The 19,206-nt window shown below is 61.3% G+C and overlaps 4 protein-coding genes across 4 annotated transcripts; all 4 read left to right on the top strand.

Moving 5' to 3' along the window:
• Positions 1-1,153: 1,153 nt before the first annotated feature.
• LINJ_04_0400 (conserved hypothetical protein) lies at positions 1,154-2,239 on the top strand (the record flags this gene model as incomplete). The annotated part of the gene is made up of 1 exon (XM_001462841.1): positions 1,154-2,239. The coding sequence occupies one exon, from the start codon at positions 1,154-1,156 to the stop codon at positions 2,237-2,239; it is 1,086 nt and encodes a 361-aa protein (XP_001462878.1).
• A 2,282-nt stretch (positions 2,240-4,521) lies between these two features.
• Positions 4,522-7,887, top strand: LINJ_04_0390 (conserved hypothetical protein; the record flags this gene model as incomplete). Its single annotated transcript, XM_001462840.1, has 1 exon — positions 4,522-7,887. One exon carries the CDS (start codon positions 4,522-4,524, stop codon positions 7,885-7,887), a length of 3,366 nt encoding a protein of 1,121 aa, XP_001462877.1.
• A 1,487-nt stretch (positions 7,888-9,374) lies between these two features.
• On the top strand, positions 9,375-10,397 carry LINJ_04_0380 (anaphase promoting complex, subunit 10-like protein; the record flags this gene model as incomplete). Its single annotated transcript, XM_001462839.1, has 1 exon — positions 9,375-10,397. The coding sequence occupies one exon, from the start codon at positions 9,375-9,377 to the stop codon at positions 10,395-10,397; it is 1,023 nt and encodes a 340-aa protein (XP_001462876.1).
• Positions 10,398-14,269: 3,872 nt separating this feature from the next.
• Positions 14,270-14,998, top strand: LINJ_04_0370 (hypothetical protein; the record flags this gene model as incomplete). Its single annotated transcript, XM_001462838.1, has 1 exon — positions 14,270-14,998. The coding sequence occupies one exon, from the start codon at positions 14,270-14,272 to the stop codon at positions 14,996-14,998; it is 729 nt and encodes a 242-aa protein (XP_001462875.1).
• Between the last annotated feature and the right edge of the window lie 4,208 nt (positions 14,999-19,206).

Below are 19,206 nucleotides of genomic sequence, written 5' to 3'. Positions count from 1 at the left end.
TGTTTGCCGGTGTTGTGGTCCACTCTCTCGAACACATACACACGCATACGCACACACTGTCGTTGCCTGTTGTTGCTCTCGTGCAGCCCTCGTTTGCTGCTCTTCTTCCTTCTAATGCGTATCTCCTGTTACGCATCTCTCTCCCTTTCATGTTTGTGTGTGTGTGTGTGTGTGTGTGTGCGCGCAAGTGGCGGTCCTTGTCGCTCGCTGTCCTGGCGTGACTCGTGGTTGGTTCTCTTTTTCTCTGATGCGCCCTCTCCTCCTCTCTCGCTTCCTCTCTGCACCCGTGGCACGGCTGCGGCGTGCTTCAGAAGGGCGAATATAAAAGACGAGTCGTGCATTCATCTACTTTTCACCGCATCCTTTGCCCATCAGACACCAGTCACGACGCGCGGTGGCCGCTATCCTCTCCGTAGGGCGTGGTAGCTCTCCCCTCCCCTCCCTCTTATGCTGGGGGAAGTGGGGATGTCAACTGGATTCACTACCTTGTCTCTGAGCACGAGTCTGTTCCACTCTGATCAGCAACCATCATGCCCGCCACCGGAGCGCGACACATGATGGAGGGAAGGAAGGGCGGGACCCTGCCACTGTCGTCGAATCCATGGAAAAGATAAACAGCGACGCTGTAACAGCGAAATGCAGAAGTCAGCTCCCCCTCCCTCCTGGCCTACCGGGCCACGTCTAACATGTTGATGGGATCGCCCATAACAGGTTAGAAAATGGGGACTGGAACCCCTCAACGCAGCACATCGCCTTCTTCTTATAGCACCACCACCACCACCGCTCCCGCCCGCCCTTCTCCCTCTCTGGCATTACACAAGCGAAGGCAGGTAATATTTCACATAAGCATCCTTGATCCTGCACTCCTGCACACATAAACAATCAAACTCGATAGTGGCCGCACTCAATACAGCACAGCCCCCTCCCCTCCTTCTTCCATTCTCGCTGGCAGCATCTCCGCACGCCGCTTCACCCCCTCCCCCTCTCTCTCGCTGCGCTTGGGTTGCCGCACGCGAACGGAACGCCAGTGCTCCGCTGCGACCCCACACCGTCATCCGCTCCCCATCGAACGTGGTCAGTACCACCCCACCCCACACACACGCCACCCCCTTTCGCCCATTTTCCTTTCGATCACAACTTGCACGAGAGCACCATGGCGGAGGCACAGGCTCGCAAGCGGACAGAGTCGCTGTCTAAGATGTACTCCAAGAAGCCCATCAGCGAAGGTTACGCGCTGTGGGACCGCGAGTACCTGCTCGCCGCCATGCGCGTCTTCACGTTCAAGGCGGAGGGAGCGCCACCGTTTGTGCTGGCGCCCTATCTCGACTCCGTGGCGGAAATCACGCTGCAGATGCATGACCTCGAAGACGCCGCGGAGCAGTTCGCGATTGCCGCCGGCAAGTACCAGCTGATTGACCAGAAGGTGCTGGCAGATCTCATGCGCTTCAAGGTTACGGAGGTGTCGAGCAGTGCCGAGATTGCGCTAGAGCAGGTGCAGGCGTACCTCGCAGCGCAGGACCCGCAGGGCAACGGCGGCGGCGAAAACTCGACGGCGCAGACCAAGTCTGCCTTCGCGCGCGTCTACGCGTACCTGGCGGACCTCTTGCTTGGGTCAGTGGATGAGGAGCAGGCTAGCGAGGCGGTACTGGCGCAGGCGCTCACGGCGGCGGAGCTTGCCGTTCAGCTTGGCTGGGACCGTGATCACTGTGGCTGGCTCATCGTCGGCGACGTACACGCCGCCAGCGGCAACTACGAAAAGGCAAAAGAGGCGTACGGCAAGGCGCTCCAGAGGTGCCCGCACTACGCCAAGGCGTTGGAACGCCAGATCGGCGTGGTGCAGCAGCTCGTCCGTGCCGCGGAGGAGTGCGGCGACGACGCCGGCAAGGCCACCCTCAACACGGAGCTCTTGATGCTGCTGAGCCGCAGCATCGAGGTGCACCCGCTGGCGAACACATTCCGCGAGAAAGCATTCTTGCTGAGTGAGATGCATGGGGATGATGCGGCACTGGCCTTTGTCGCCGAAACCCTCGAGCACCCGCCGCAGGAGGAGATCGAAGTGATCGGCAGCTCGGCGAAGGAGATGACGTCGACGCTGCTGAAGGCGAAGGCGGCCATCCTAGCAGACGGCAACCAGCTGGACGCGGCGCTCGAGGCAGCGACCAAGGCGCTGGAGGTGGACCCGAACGACGAGGAGGCCAAGTCGATCATACGCGACCTGCACGAGTCGATGGCAGCGTAGCCGCGGTGCATCGCGCCAGTTGCCCCTTCACATGGTCTCCCCTCACGCCCCCTCTTTAGGAAGTCTGCCTTCTCGAGTCCGAAGCAGGTGCGGCCGCTTGAGGATTCCTGCTGTTCACCACTGTCTTTGCTGACCGACGCACCCACGCAGAACCACCTCTAAGGTAGTCTCTTCATTTGTATTTTGGTTCCTCGCTTCCCCTTCCCTCTTTTGGTTGTACTCGTGGATTCTTTTCCTGTGTGTTTCTGCGTGTGACTGTGTTGACCTCGTGGTGCGCTGTGTTCTTCTCCGCCCCCCGCCTGCCTCTGTCGCTCTGCCTGTGTGCGGCCGTCTCTGTGCGTGTGCGTGTATTTCCTTGTGTCTTCGGCCAGTCTGTGCTGTGTGGGGATGGTGATGGTGCTTGAAATGTGTGTCCTCCGTCCGTTTTCTGTGGCAACCCCCCTCGCGACCATAGTCCTGCCTTTCCTGTCGCTCTCAATCTCTTCTCTAGGTTTTTGCCTGTGTCTCTCAGTGGCTGTGCTTTAGGTGCTGTGCGTACGCGCGCGTGCGGTCGTCTGCCATCGCTCATGTCGACGCCCTGGCTAGCTCGCGCGGCGGAGAGGGAGGGGCGGGAGGCTTTGGTGTTCTCTCCCGCTCTCGCTAGCTCCGCCAGCCATCCCCAACGACCGGACAAATCGCCTCTGCCCTCCCGCTAAACACACACGCAGACGCATACAGACGCATACGTTTATGCGTCTGTATACACCACCGTCGTCGCTATCCCTCAGGCGCACGCGGCACTCGCGCTGGTACACAAGCGCAGACATACGCATGTGGTGTAACGTCGCGTGCCTCTCCCCTTCGCGTGCATGTGTGTGTGTGTGTGTGTGTGTGTGTGTGTTATTGCTTCGTGTCTGTGTGCGGTGGATGCTGCTGTGTCTTGCTTGATGGTTTGGCGCTTGCACTTGTGCCTGTCTGGCTCACACACTCCCTCACCGCAGCACGGCCCCTTGTTCCTCCGTGTGTGTGTTTATGTGTCTATGTGGGTGTTTCTGTGTCTGTGTCTATGTTTCGCCTCTTCAGAAACGGAATAACACCGAGTGCGGTGATCAGAAGCCGTGGCATACCTTTTTACCCGGCCACCACCACCTTCCCTCCCCTCCTCCCTTCCCTCTCGCATGCGCGGCGGCTATGGCATCTTGATAGGCCACCGGAGATAGCGTGGGTAAAGAGGGGCAGAAGGGAGGGAGATGGGGTCACCTTTCTTAGGAGGCGGGGCGGGGCTCCATTCTTGTGGGATGGGGCCATATCAGAAGGGCCCTCTACGGTCCCGGATGTGGTCCGGCTCTCCCTCTGAAGTTGTTGCTTTTCGTGAGCGTCGTCGTAAGCCCCTCAGTCGTTCACGGTGCGTGTGTTCATTTGGTTGGCTGCCCGTGGTGCGCCTCTTCCACCACCAGCAGCACCAGCACCAGCACCCCCCCCCTTGCACACGCACAGATAAGCGGATACACACACGCACCCCTTCCAAGAAGAAAAACAGCTTTCTCTCTCACCGCGTCACCTCCGTACGTTCCCTCCCACTCCCTCCCTCCATCACGCCACTCAAACGTATCTACCCACACCCATGCACGCATGTGCAGGTACCCACGTCGGCACGTCGGTGCATCGTCCCTTTATCCTCCCTTCTCTCACATTCCACATCGCTTACCATCGAGAGCGACAACACTTTCCTTCTGCGAGCAGCCCAGCCATACACACCTCGACCAGACGCGGTGCCCGTAGTGTGGTAGACACTAAATACAGAAGGAAGGCGTGCGAGAGTGTGTGTTTGTGACCGCGCTCTGGTGCGCAGGCCTTCTGCTCAGCTCTCTAATCTATCATCGTTGCACCTGCACACGCAACACGCCAGCGACCGTCCACGAACACCATCACGCCTGCGTGCACCGCCCCTCCCCTTCGCCTCCCCCGCTGTCTCTGGCGTATCATCGCTTGGCGTCCCCTCTCCCTTTTTTTCTTGGTCTCTCGTCCCACTCGCCAACTCTTTTCGTCATTACGACGACGTCGTACCCCTCCTCGCCCCTGCCCTCCCCTCTTACCCCCCCCCACTCCCAACACCGTCTCTCCGCCACCTCGCGGTCTCTCGTCAGCCGCCGCCCAGTCCCCGCGAACAGGGCGGTTTTACACGCACACACCTTCTTGGGGGGAGGGAGGGGGCCTCTGCTCTCTATTCGTCGCCTTTTCAGCCGGTGGCCGGTGTGTGCGCGTGTGTGTCTCTTCCTGCCTGGGAAGGGAGGGGAGAGAGAATGCGCAGAGGGTCACGGCATGCAGCTGCCGCGTTACCGTGCTCGCAGTCCGCAAGCAATTCCGTGGTCAGCTCGCCTAACTCAGCGACCGTGACGACCTCAGGGGATGTGTTTGGAGGCAACTCACCGGCAGCTGCGTCCCCCTCAGCTGGGCGCCGACAGCAACGGCTATCGCGCGGTAGTCTTAGTAAGGCTTGTCCTTCACCGCCGCCCTCTGTGTCCACATCACAGCAACAGCAGCAGCGGTCGCAAAGGCAAATGAAGAAGGGCCCCCGTCATCACCGCGGGGGCGGCGGTCGGAGAGAAGCGCAGCGAAGACGACTTCCCGGCTCAAGTGCGTCCGACGCAGCGATGTCGAAGCCAAAGGTGCCACCTTCGTCTTCTCTTCCTGGGCGTCGCAGCAGCAGCGGCGGAAGCAGCGGCGGCTATGGTGACGTTGCCGCAGGGATGTGCACAGTCGAGGATGTAGTAAAGAGCGCAGTCGACCCACAAGCGCAGTTCACCATGTCATCCAATACAAGTCGCACCACCACCATCACCGCCGACGACGACGGCAACGAAGCGGACTCTTCGTGCTCGCCTCTGCCGCACCAGCAGCAGCAGCAACGGCCACCTGATCAGAGTAGACGCACGAAGGGCAACCGCGACTCCAAGCCGCGCGCAGTACGAGGCCGGGCGAACACGCAACTGTGGGAGAACGTACAGAAGCAGCGCAGGCATCTGCAGTCACGACAGGATCGTCGCCGCATAGCTGCGAAAAGTAGCGAGGCCTCTGTCGAGGCCGGTGCTGCCGCGCACAACGTAGCCAACGAAGAGGACGAAGTAGCTGGCAACGTGCAAGGATCCGCTGCAGCACCGGAGGAGGAAGAGGTGACGGTCTCGTGTAAACCGCGCAACGGCAGCCGCTTTTCTTCTCCACCAGCGACAACGGCCGCGGCAGCGGCCGAAGAGACCCTGGAAAACGAGGAGCTTGTGCCTGCTGCTGGCACTCGACGAGTACCAGGCCAATCCGCAAAGAACGCGATGGCGACGCCATCACGGCGGCCTGCAGTCACGGAGGGCGGCGGCCGCTCTCGACACCGTCGCCGCCTCAGCCCAGCGCACCCTGTAGCGTCGTCGCCAGCGGTGTCTCGAGGTAGCTCCATCAACGATGCGGTCGGCGACGCCGCTGTTGATGAAGAAACGCAGCCCCTGCCAAGGTTGTCGCACGCAGGGCATGACGACAAGGCGGCCGTGCCAGCAGACGGGCCGCGTCGACCGCTGCGCGCGGGGAACAAGCTCTCCCGTAGGCAAAAGCAGATGTCGACCGCCGTGCCGCAGCCGCAATCGGGACCCGGTGTCGCTACTGGAATGGCCCCGGTCACCGCCGTCGCCGCCTTCAGCACACGCCCGCCCCTGCCGCCCTTCGTGCCGCAGGACCCCATCATCGTGGCTCAACAGGTGCGTCACGCTGCACACGCGGTCGTCGCCGAGTCCGCACTTCCCGACCCAGCACCGACAGTGATGCGGCTCGCCGCATTCTCCTCGGCGAAGGGATCGATCACGGATCCGTGTGTGGTCGCAGCGGTGCTTCCCACGTCGGCAGGTGCTGCAGCCCATGCTGTCGGCCCTGCAGTGCCGCACGGTGGCCGGGTGAAGGACACGGCGGCCCCATCTACAGCTGGTCCTCCAACAGTGGTGTCGTCACGCTCGATGCCGCAGCAGCAGCAGCAGCAGCAGTCTGAGGAAGATAAGCAGCTCAGCCGTCGCGGTTTGCGCTTGGGTGCTGCCCCGTTCTACCCTGCGGCCACCGCCAGCCTCATCCTCGCCATGACCCCCGAAGCAGGCACCAACGGCGGTGACGCATCACTTCCATCGCTCGCAGCCGCCGTACCCAGCCCACAGTCACTGCTGGGGAGCTACAGCATGTCGCCGGCACGGTCGCCGCCGCTAGTGCGCCCGACTTCCTCGCCGCTGGGGGACAGCGTGCAGAACCACAGTCGAAGCAGTACCGGGGGCCTCATGAGCGGACAGAGCACCTTTGCGGCAGAGTTGGCGGCGGCAACAGGTACGCCATGGACGCTCACTGTTATCGCCCCGTCTCACTCGTCGCCGCCATCATCGATAGGGCGGGATGACACGGACGGCGACGGCCCCAGCAGCGGCACACCTTCTGTGCCGGTCAAATCGCCGGCGCACGGAGCTGCAGCCGCGGCGAGTTACAGCAGCAACACAGAGATGCCAAACGGCATGGGGGATCGGCCTTCCATGCGGCGCAGTGCGCTGATGGTGACAAACACAGCCACCGGTGCGCGTGTGTCGCCGGCGACCGTGACCACGCCGTCCGGCTCGCCGACCGCACTATGGAGCGGCAGCGGCGGTAACGGACCGCAGATGCGAACGAGTGGGCACACCAGTGGCGCCAGCTCTAGCACCGCCGCTGCCGCCACCACTTCCCCCGGTGGCGCTGGTCATCACTCCGCCACTCATTCGGGCAGCACACCCCAGGGCGTCGTTGTACGGGAGTTCCCTCAGGCTCCGTACCCGGTCGTGAGCCGAACTACAGAGCCTCACCAATCACAGCAGCAGCACTCCATGCGCAGCCCACGGTTGATGAGTGAGAGCGACCTGGACTGCGTCCAGCACAATCGTGTGGCAGTGTCCGACGTCGTCGCCAAGGACGAGGGCAGCCTCGTCGACACCCTCTTTGCCGACGTCAACATGATCGAAGACGACGAGAGTGAGGTAGACGGCGATGATCTGCTGAGCAGCCGTGATGGGGGTGAACGTTGGACGATGCAGCCTGCGCCGTCGCCCGTAGCTTCCGGTGATGGCTCGCCACTTGTTGCCTCGTCGCCTGATGTCCGCACGCCGCATTCGATGAACCAGCAGTTGCAGCACCGCTCCGGGTCCTTTTCGGCCGGCGTACGGATGCTCGGCAAGGAGGCCGGTGGGCAGGTCTTTGGTGGTGGGTACTGGTATCCCTCGGGTCCTTGGGCCAGCACGGACGCGACTGGTCGAGGTAGCGGCAGCGGCGGTACTGGCACAGGGTCGCACCGCGGTGGCGGCGGCGATGTCAAGACCACTCTTGCCGCCGCCGTTACCGCAAGCATCGGCAGTGGCAGCGGTGCGGCGGCGTGGCGTGGGTTGTCCACCCCACCACACCGCCATCGGGCCTTCTCTGCGAGCTGCGCGAGTGTTGCGTCCACCATGTCGCTCATCGACCCGAAGCAGCCGCAGGCAGACGGCGCCGCGTACGACATGATGGGCGAGGATGATGAGTGGGAAATGAACAGCAGCGCCTACGCCGACAGCCTCGACGAGGCACAGATCCAGTGGATCGAGGAGCAGCTCAGGGCGACGGAGAACCCGGCAGGGTACTTCTAGCGGACTCCCTGCCCCCTTCTCCTCCACCTCAACTCAGTGCGCCGAGTGTTGTGCCGTGTGTGCTGCTTCTGTGCATGGGTGTATTATCTGTACTTGCGATTTTCTTTGATGTTGTGTTTCATTTTGCTCAAGTGCATCTGCTGCACGCATGCATCTGTGTGTGTGTGTGTGTGGGTGGGTGGGTGGGTGGGCGACTGGACTTCTTTCGTATACGTTTGAGTCTCTTTGCTTGTACGTGTCTGTCTCCGAGTGTGTGTGTGTGGAGGGGGGGGTGTTGTTGCGTTCCCTCTTTCTTCACTGCTTCGCCTGCTCTCGCTCGCCCGCTCGCCTCATTCCCATCACCCGCCATCATCGCTCACGCGCACACACACGCCCTCACCCCCCCCTCCCTTCCCTGTACGCTGCATTCGCGTGTCATTCGCCTATGCACCTTACGTTATGCCGCCATGATTCTCTTCTTCCCTCTTTTTGCTGTGGTTCTTTCCTGTGGCTGAGCTCTGTTACCCTTCCCCTTCACAGCTCTCCCACGCCTTCCCCTCACGGCGCTTGTTTCTGTGTACTCTTCGCCGTTGCTGTGCTTTCATGTCTCTCTGCCCTCGCCAAGCGCCCCATGTCGCGCTCCTGTGCGCCCCACGCGTCGATTGGTGTTCGAGTTCCCGTTGGTGCTCTTGGGTAACCTTTCCTATGCCGGGCATGTCCACTGTGTGCGCCGTGTGTGTGTGCCAAAAAATCGCCATCCATCATGTGTCTCTGCCGCGCGTCTCGCTCCCCCTTCTCCCCTCCCACCCCCTCGGGTGAAGTGGCCGCCGGATGCGTGGAAGGAAGACAGACGGCGAAGAGAGGAAAGGAGAAGGGGAGGGAAGGGGAGGGGGAGGGCACAACAAGCAGCCATCCAACAACGAGCTGACGTGATGCGAGAGATGAAAGGGGAGCCAACGGGAGAAGCCGCTTCAAGGAGAGCAGGAGAGGAAGCAAGGCGGTGACCGGTACTCTCACCTCCCGACGTCTTCCTCTTCTCTTGTCGTCCATGCGAAACCGTGTGCGGGGGGTTTGCGTGTGCAATGGCAGGAGGGAAGCCCCCCGCCCCCCCCCCTCGCACTGGCAGACACACGTACGCGGTCTTTGTCTCTCTTCACATGTCCCTTTTCTGCCCCCTCCCCCCTCCCACCCTTCCCGACGCCGCCGCCGCCGGTCCACTGTCATGGCACTCCTGCGGTGTTTGCACCTCTCTTCGACTACGGGGGGGGGTGCGAGGGCGCGTGAAGAAGCGGAGAGGGACACACGTGCGCGCTCAAGAGCGCCGTCTCTCCCGCTACCCGCGCCAACAACAACCAAGGGAAAAGAAGGCATCATCCACTCGGTCGTCTTCGCTGGACACGGCGGCAACGCGGTCGATGCGCGGAGCGAAGGGACGGAGTGAATCGCTGGATTTTTGATGCACGAGACGCAGGAAGGAGAATAGACAACGAGCACATGCCATCTCGAGGATGGAGTACAACGACGACGAGTACGGCCGCGAGAGCAGCGTGGAGGAGCTCGCGCAGTCACAGGAGAGTGAGCAGGTGGCCTCCGCCGCCTCTGCCTTGCCAGCGTCTTCATCGTCGGACGCCTCTGCCAAGCCGTCTTTTCGAATTCTAAGCACACCGCAGCTTGCGCAGTGGGTTCGGGTGCACAATCAGATGGACGTGGGCTGCTCCGGCAACACCGTCTGGACGGTGAGCAGCGCAAAGCACGGCAACGGTGTTCGCCACTTGATGCGCCACCACGACCTCAACAACTTCTGGCAGTCGGACGGGGTGCTGCCACACGTCATTCGCATCCAGCTCGGCCAGCTTACCCCGGTCGAGGCCATGGCGGTGTACGTGAACAGCGCCGTCGATCAGAGCTACTCTCCGCGGGTGATTCGGGTAAAGGCGGGCACGCACAGTGGAGACATGACGGAGGTCGCCAAGGCGGACATCGGGGCCGGTCAGGAGTGCGGTTGGGTGCTGATAACGCTGCGCGAGATGGCAGGAGACGACGGCGACGATCTAGAAGGAGGCGGTGCCAACGATGGCGGCGGTGGCGTGGCAGCGGGTGTGAAAGTACAGCACACACAGCAAGAAGTGCGTCCGCGCCAACGGGACGGCGGCGCACCGGCAGGGGGCGCCGCCTCGTCGTACTCGCCGCCCATACCGTATAGCGAGGTAGCCGCAGTGCTGGGACATGGCAACCACGCGACCCCCTCAAGCGCGGGAGCGCAAACATCCGCCGCGATGCCGATGAACCCACACAACACCAGCAACGCCGCCGACCGCTGGCTGTGGTGCACACTAATTGACATCTGCATCTGCGAAAACCAGTTCAACGGACGTGACTGCCATCTGCGAGGGATTCGACTCATGGGGCCGCGCTACGAGGAGTTGGAGCGGGTGAGCAATGCAGACGCGACGGACACGGTGACTTGCGCACGGCCGCTGCGGGGCGGTGAACCGCTGGAAGGCACGGCAGATGAGCTGCAGCTGCGATAGAAATGGTGGTGGCGGAGCAGGGAAAGAGAGGGCAAATGGGCGCGGCGGCCCAAGGCGGTGAGGTGGGAGGAGGGGAAGGGAGGCGTCTACGGAAGAGAGCCACCGAAGAAGTGCACAAGGGGGCCGCAGAGGAAGCGGCGCGGTAGTGACGCGCGTGCCTCGTCGAACGTAGGCATGTGCATGTGTCTTTCATCCACGAGTAAACACACACACGATGTGCTGCTCTCCCTCGATCCCGCTCTCTCCTGCTCGCCATTACCTCGGTCGTCCTTCGGTGGCGCCGCGCAACAAGCCAACGAATGGGGGAAGCAGCAGGCAGTGTCTGAAGAAGGCGAAACACGACGACCCCAGTCTCGAGAACGAGGGCCATGGTCGCTTATACGGATAGAGCGGCATACACCTACGCGTACGCAGCACCGCTTGAGCGGTCTACGTTGCAGTCCCTGTCGTCTATCCCTCCCTGTTTTTCTTTCTCTCTCTCTGGCGGCGTGCCGCTCGTGGAGAAGCAGCGAGACATGGGTACGAAAAAGGAGTAAGTGAGTCGCAGAGAAGGACGGACGGACGGACGGACGGCATACATGTATACACACGCATACATACAAGGGTCGGTCCAAAAGGTTGTTCTTCGCCTATGCACACTCGCACTCTTTAGCGCTCCCCCGCCCCTTTCCCTCGACTGTGCGTCTGTGCAGATGGGGAGGGGAGGGGGGAGGGGGGTTGCCAATCCACATGTGTACAGTACACGTTGCGGTGAGTGTGTCGCCTCTCATCCGCGCTCCCGCCGTCCCCTCACTCCACCCTCCCTACACTTTTACTGTCCATGTGTTTCTGCTTTCGACGTGGTCTTCTCAACACCCCTGAGAGTGTCTGCCTGCGCGCGCACCGTCAGGCTCTTCCCTTTCCGGATCTGCTTTCTTTCTGTCGACTTCCCGTCATCATCCTCGTCTTAGCGAGCGTGTCAGGCGTTGACGAAAAGGGCGCGCATACTGCTAGAGTGGCACAGCGCTTTAAGATGCGCGTCCCTCCGTCCTTGCCGCGTGCTGTCCGCACTTGCGCGCCACCGCGGCGCCCCGCCGTCACCAGCACACCCCTTTTTCTCGCCATCCTGCTACTCCTGTGCACCACCACCACGTCAACGTTTGCGTTGGTCTCTGTAGCCACCCCAACCGCCGCTCAGCTGTCTGCCGCCTACGCGGTAGCAAATCCTGGAACTCCGTTGCAGGGCCTGTACGCGATGCGTGCAACCAGAAGACCTCCGGCACGGCGGACCGCATGCTCATGACGGTGCGCGGCGGCGTGACAGCGATGCTACAGACCGTGGCCAAGGGCGGTGTGCTCTACTTGGGCAGCCACTACGGCCTCTCCTCGGGCACGTGGAGGTGGTGGGACAGGCAATTCGGCGATTACGCGTTCGCCACCGGTCCTAGTGGCAAACCTGTTGCAAGCCAGCGTCGTGGGCTGGGCTACGGGCTACCCGCAGCTCAGTGCAGATGGCTCGGTTGGCGACCGCCGACTACGTTGGGCCTTGACGAACCGCGGAAGGGGTGGACAAGCGTGGCCGCCGCCTGCGAATCGCGCGACGATGTCGTGGCGGTGACAATGAATGGCCTCCCTCTTGGTGGGGCTACATGCGCATCATGGTGCTCGCGGTGGTCGTGGTGGCGGTGATTGTCGTCGTGTGCGGGGCTGCCTGCGGAAGAAGAAGCAGTATGATGGCCATGAGAACAGCCAGTGTACCCCTCCTCCTCAGCCAGTTCTTTTTTTTCCTCCCGTGGCACGAGCGACAGTGACGGCAGCAGCAGCGGCACGAGCTGTAACGGGTCGAGCGAAGCCGACAGAAGTTTTCTCGGTGACCTCTAGCAGTCGAAGAACTGGTTGCTGGGGCAGCTAGTTCGCGCCCGGCAGCACTCGTTTCAGTCCCTGGCTTCTCGATGATCCCAGTGGGCCCCCGCCACCACAAAACGAGAACCGAGATGCATGTGAAGGCATACAACGACCTTTCCTACAGGCACAGACACACACATACACACCATAGCCACCATCACCATCACAGTCGACTTGCCTCTGCTCGCGCCCCGTGAGGAAACCCTCGACAACTCACCACCACGACCACCCTCCCGACTTGTCCTCTGGATTAATGTGCATATGTTACCGCTCGGGGCGTTGTCCTGTTTTGTCTTCTTTTGTGCGTGTGTGTACTTTTCAGTGTTTACCGCAGCGAGAGAGAGGAAAGAAGAGGGAGAAGAGCGCCTTCAGCAATCCTCTACATGTTCATGTATGCCTTTGTGTGCTGCATCGGTGCCGTTTTCTTCTCATGCGGTGTGTGGAGAGGGAGGGAGGGGGGGCACTGTGAGAGGCGGGGAGAGGGAAGGGAAGGTGGCGTGGTTCCTCTGTCCGTCGCACCTCCTCCTCCTCTCCCCTTCCTCCCTCCCTCCATCATCCCTCATCATCTCCCATCTCTCTTTGGAAGACACGCGTGTACATGTGCAGTGCGTGCGCGTGTGTGTGTGTGTCTCTCTCCCCCTTCATGCCCTATGCAGCCCCGTCCGTTACCCGACTCCTCCACCTACCCCTCACCCCTCTCATGTGCATCATGTTCGAGTTGGGGGGAGCGGGAAGGAGGCGAATGGTTCATCCCACGACGACGGCGGGGGGGGAGCTGCATTCTTTTCCCCTCTTTCCCTTCCCCCGCTCCTTCTCTTGAGCCACCACCACCACCCGCCCAACTGCGCCCCTCTCTCGCACGCGCACATGGCGCACATGCATGATTGCGTGTCAGCCAACGGCCCTGCCGCCGCCATCTTGTTGCTGGTGCATTTCTTTTTTTCCATGCGTGAATGCGCGCAGGGCCCTCTCACGATCGCCTGTGTTCGTGTTGGTGCGTGTGCGCATGTGCGTGTGTGTGTGTGTGTGGTCTGGGGAGGGGGTGCGCATGCTGCTCGTGTTGTGGGTGGGTTATCCGCTGAGTAGATCGTCGCCTAGGAGTTCACGCTTCTTTGCCCCTCCACCCTCTTTTCGGGTTCCCGTCTCTCTCTCTGCCTCCCTCCCGGTGGTATGGTCCGCCTCCTTACAGTGGTGAGCCTCTGCGGGTGTCAGTATTGGTGTTTACGTTTTTTTTTACTTGGTTTCTCTTGCGCTTCCTTTTCGTGTGCCCGTCGCTCAGTGAAGGGGCTGAGCGTCGCATCAGCCAGCACAACACGAAACAACAGTTAAGCGTCAGCGGAACGCGAGGAGCGCATAACAGCGCTCTGCATGGAGGGAAAAGCGGCAAGGGGAAAAGGTGGGGGTGGGGGAGCGGGGCTTTGGGTGAAGGGTCAGTGTGGACTCGTAGAAGCGGCTTCTTTCCCTCAGCTGCTTCCTCCTCCTCGCCACCACCACCACCTGCTTGCGGCGCACGTGCATGTGTGTGTGTGTGTGTGTGTGTGTGTGACAGATCCGCTATCCATGTTATCGATTTCACCACCTTCACTCTCTCCTCGGCTGCTGCTGCTGCTGTGGATGCGTCGTCGCCGTCATCCGCCGGTTACCTCTTTATTACGGTGTTGGCATCAACACACATACACGCCAAAACATCATATAATAATAATAACGGCGGCGCACTGCTTACATGCGCCTCCTCCCCCTCTCTCCTCGCGTCCTCCTCCTCTGCGCCTGTCGTTGCCCCGCGGCAGCTCTTTCCCAGCAGCGACGGACTCATTCCCCATGTGTTGCCCCTCCTCTCTCTTCCCGCATCCTCTTGTGTCACTCTCGCATCGCAGGAACCCCTGGACGCTGCCCCCACACTCCGTGAAAGAGACAGACGGTAACCGTTGCTCCCCTCGCTCAAAATGCACTTGCAGCTCCTCTGGTGCTCCGCCTCGCTTCCGTCCATGATGGCGGTGCTCTTGGCACTTGCCATGTGCCTCGCTGCCAGCATCGCGTCTGCTGATATGCTGCTTGCGCCTAGTGACTCGATTCCCTTCACCACTTTCGGTCAGCTTCAGCAGGTCTGCGCAGCGACGCAGGCTGGCAGTACCCCGGTGGCTATGTACACAGCAACCATGACGGCCCTTGTTGCCAATCTCATGAGTGAAAAGAAGGTGGCCCACGCGTACGTGAGCGCGTACCTGAACGCCGACAGGAGGTGGACCTGGTTCGTCTACGAGGGCGGCGAAGTCATCGAGACGCTCATGAACAGCAGCCAGTGGGCAACCGGAAACCCAACGGGGGCGCACACCACCTACAGGCACGTGGTCTACAGCACCACGGATAAGGGACTCATCAGCGCCACCGGTTACGACAACTACCCAGTAGTCTGCAAATACGAGAACCAAACAGACTACAGTCCACCCGGCAAGAGGTTCCCCTGGTGGAGCATTCTCATCGTTGTGGTAGTGGTCGCCGTCGTCGTGACGGTCGCTGTTTGCTGCCTCTGTTGCAAGAGGAAGCAGTTCGACGACGCAGGCGACGAGGACAGCGAGCTCACGACTCACAACGGCTCCTTCAGAAGCTATGGCACCAGCCACACGGACAGCAACAAGTCTGACGGTAGCTCGCTTTTCACCTCGCGCCGCTCGTCCTCCTCTGGGTCGGAGAGTCAGTCCGACGGCTCGTCTTCTTGAAGCCGTGGCGTGACGGGCTCCACCGGTGGCGACTAGAGCACCAGATATCTCAAAAGGAAAGAGGATAAAGGAGAGAGCGTGCCCAAGATGGCTAAGGCGCTGTGAAAGATGGAAAAGTGGTGAGTGGGAAGGGCCCGCCGGCCTCTTCGTGTTGTGTTACCTTCCAGTGGAGCCGCCCCCCTCCCCCCCTCCTCCCTCACCCCTGGCAGCGGTTCGTAAAACGGAAACTGTCACACAAAATACATATATACAGCAGATCATTAACTCTTGCACATACAGACACGCACATATGTACCGCCTTCCTTCCCTGTCATTCCCTTTTACCCATCCATCCACCCATACACACCACCTCATTACGTCCGTCTTGGCTTTGAGCTTTCCGCGCATGCGATGCAGAGGCGTGTATTCTTGTTTTTGTGTGTATATGTGGTTACGTAAGCCACCCATGCCCCCCCTTTCCGCCACCATCACGACCATGTCGGCCCCACCCCAACTCATTGATACTCGCCCACCTGTCTACCTTCCCCCCTCCCCCTCCTCCTGCGCCTGCGTGTGTTTTATACATCTCCTTTCTCGCATCGTCAGTTAGTGTCTTCGTTTTCTCTGTTCACACGTGTGCATGTGTTTGTGTGTGTGTGTGTGTGTGTGTTTCCGAGCGTTTTGCGATGGTTTACGTGACTTGGTTGCCCTCCTCCGCACACAAACACACACACGCAGACACAATATACTCGTCATCGGTGGTGTGTCTGTGCGACCACACATGTATGTGTCTGTGTCTGCCTGTCTGTGATTGCATGTGTACATGGTTCTCTTTCTAGCTCTCTCGCTCTTGCCTCTCTTCGGTTCTACTGTGTAAAGAACTACCGTGACGAATGTATGAAGGTGCGCGTCTTGATTCGGGAGGACGCGCGCGCGCGCTCTTGTTGCGTGTACGCTGCTGTGTTTTCGTATCATCATCTCCGGTGGACCTCTCCTCCTCCTCCCCCTCCCCTTACCACTCCTCCGCGTGTGGGCGGGGGATGTCGGAGCCTCACGTGTCTTGCCTTACTTGCCGGTAGCTTTTGTGTAGGAGTGTGTAGATGTGTGTTCGGCTACATCAGCTCCGTCAAGATGGTTTTCCGGCTTCCTTTTTTTCGGGGGGAGGGGGGTTCTCCCCCTCCTCATCGTTTTCCCGCCGTCGCTGTGTGTTCGCGTCGGGTGGCTGTGCGACGGTGCGCGCATGAGTGGCCCGCGTGCGTTCTGTTCCCGTTGCCCCTCTCCCCTCCCTTACCAGGGCTTGGGTTGGTGTATGCACCTTTGCGTGCCATTCCCTTCTGTGGCTGTCGGTGAGGAGGAGAGGGAACGAAGAGCGCACACGCCACACATGCACAAACACGTCCATGTTTGTACATCGCTGCTGTCGCCTGGATTGTGGTTCACAGCTCGCTCACTTTCTTTGAATGCCGCTGCGGTGGTGCGGCTGCCAGCGACGTCTGTGTGTTTCGTGGCCGTCCACCTTCTTAACGTCCGCCCCCCTCCCCCCAACACACACACCCACAACCCCCGCACACACAGAGAGACGCTCCTCCGCAGACGTGGCTTTCCCCCTTTTGTTGCTATCTTCCTTTGTGTGTTTATGGGGAGGTGTGGGGGGAAGGGGGGGGGGCTCCGCATAGGCTCTCACACACGGACGCGCCTGCACGCAGCTCTGCATGCAATGCATCGGCTGTCCGCGTACACCCGCACCAGTGCCCCGCACACGTGTACAAATCACCGTTTCGTTTTGCGTGGTTTTCTTTCGCCCCCCCTTCTCACCCGCGCCTCCCTTCGCCCTCCCTCTTTCGCGGTTTTCGTCTCCTCCTCGTCCCCTCCCCCTCGCTCTACCGCATCCACCCCCGACAGAGGCGCAGCAACACACACACACGCCTCGCCCCGTTGACGTCGAGGGGGGAACACCCCTCAGAGCGTGCGTGCGCGCGTGCTATTCCAAGTTCCGGTGCGCCCCCGCCCACTCCCTGAGTGCGTTGGGGGAAGCCAGGCGGAGCCCCCCCATCCCTGCCACCATTCCCCCATTGCCGCACCACCCCTCACCACGACAGGGTCAAGTCCTGGATGGCGCTGCGCAAACGCTTGCTGCGGCAGTGCGCGCGCCTGTGCCACCCATGTGCTGGGCAGGGCGCCCGCGTGGGTCGTGTGTGTCTCCCTCGGGCCCCCGCTGCCCACCGGTGGGTGGCCCCGAGGCGGGGGGTGGGAGGGCAGAGTGTGAGGGGCAGGGGGGCCGCGCGACCAGCCGACCGGGTCGGCACACCGCCACCACACGCGTTTGACAAATGATATCCCCCTCGCGTGCTCGATGGCCCTGTCTTCGCGTGCGGGTGTGGGTGTTCACCGTCCGTGCGCGAGGGGGGCGCCAGCTGGACTTTGACGGTTGCCGTTTGCGGACGCCCCGTCTGCGCTTTTCCTCTGCGTGCCTGTGGCACAACGCGGCCGAAAGCGACCTCCTCGGCCCCCGCGTTTCCCTGAACTCCGCTTGCCGGGTGCGGCTTGGGCGCCGCGAGGGGCGCGCGGGTGCGGCCTGCCACCCCCACCCCGCCAGCGGGCTGCGCCAACCCAACCACCAGCCCCCCGCCGAACGCAAAGCGAAAAAACACGCAGCCCACCCACACAGCGAAGCGGGAAGCCCACAGCCGACGACCCCACAGGGAAAACCCACCCGCGGGTTTTTCGAAAAAAACAGCCCCGGCCGCCCGGGCGGCACACAAAGGGGGCCCAACCCCCCGCCGCGCAGGGCCGCCCAAACCCCCTCACCCAAAACCAACACGCCGACCACACCGAAAAGCCAGGCAACCTAGGCACCCACCCCATTTTGAACCCCACCAAGCCGCACCGCGGATGCGCAGCCACCCCCGCAAAGAAAACCCTGAACGCCTGCGTTGTTGCCCGGGCCTCGCGGAAAAACGCCGTCACCACGGCATTGCCGACGCCAGCGCCGAAAGCCACCCTCGCGGCCCTCCTCTCCCGGTTCGTCGGCGAGCCGTTTGGACTGCCCAAAACAGCCCCGCCCCCATCGCCTGCGCAAACAACCCACAGCGCCCCCCTTTCCACCGTTTCTAGATTATCGATCGCCCCGGCTTCCCACCCCGACCAGTCAGATGGGGAGTGGTTGCGGGCGGAAAAAGCACGCGGGCCGTCGGAAAGAAGCCCCCGCGCACAAGCGGCAGAGCCCGCTGATGGAGCGCCAAAAGGTCACGGAGGGCCCCTCCCCGCAGCAGCATTCGCAGCGATCACCCCCAAACGAAAACAACACGGACACGCTGGAAACATACGGAAAACAAACCGAAACGAAGCCAAGATGAAAACACGAAAGGAAAACAAGCCAATCCGAGGAGAGCACGCACCTCGTGGCAAAAGGTTTCCGCGTGCAGACAGCCAGCGCCCGTAACCCCCGTTTCCCCCTGATGTTTCACAGCCCTGCTGGTGGCGAAGGAAAACCAGAGATCGCCCACAACCCGCTTGGATTTTCGCAGGCCCTCAAGCAGAAGCCAACCAGAAAATCACCATGCCCCTTCCCAGGGTCCAAGAAACGGCCGCGACGCGCGGCCCTATGACCCAGCGCCGCCCACCCCGGAACCCCAACAACCCCTTCTGGCCATCTTACCTTTTACCCGCGCAACATGGAAGCTACAACGCACACGTCTCTCCCAAGAAGCCCCCCCACACACACACACACACACCGTTTCCCCAACCCAGACGCAAGCCCAAGGAAAAGAAACCCACAAATCTTCAGACCACACGCCCACGAGGATTTATACGCCCCTGCCCCCACGCTAAGCGCAGGAGGGCGGAAAGCGTGTAGATCACCTTTGCGGGCCATGCGTTTTTGCCAGCGCCCACACCCATGTGATATTTTCATTCGAATTCTGGCGTGGACAGGGCATTCGGCCTGGCACGTTTTCTATCCCTCTCTTCTTTACCTCCCCCTTTGGTAACTTTCCCACCCATCGCCGCGCACACTGGGCAGGTTCACCCTTACCGCTTTATTTGTTATCTTGCCTTTTCGTTTTCCCCTTGCTTTTTTCGCGTTTATCCCCGAGCCAAAGCTTCCTCAGCGCATAAAAAGGTTCGTTTTTGTCGCCTATTTACACCCAGTGTGGCGCATACGCCCGCGGGCTCCTGGGCCGCATGCCCTTCCCGGCGTTTTCCCCTCCCGAGGTTCTGAAGGCTGTTTT

This window comes from Leishmania infantum, chromosome 4 (assembly GCF_000002875.2).
Source record: "Leishmania infantum JPCM5 genome chromosome 4".
Lineage (NCBI taxonomy): Eukaryota > Euglenozoa > Kinetoplastea > Trypanosomatida > Trypanosomatidae > Leishmania > Leishmania infantum.
Note: the sequence above shows the minus strand (reverse complement) of the source record. Positions and strands in the feature narration are given on the sequence as shown.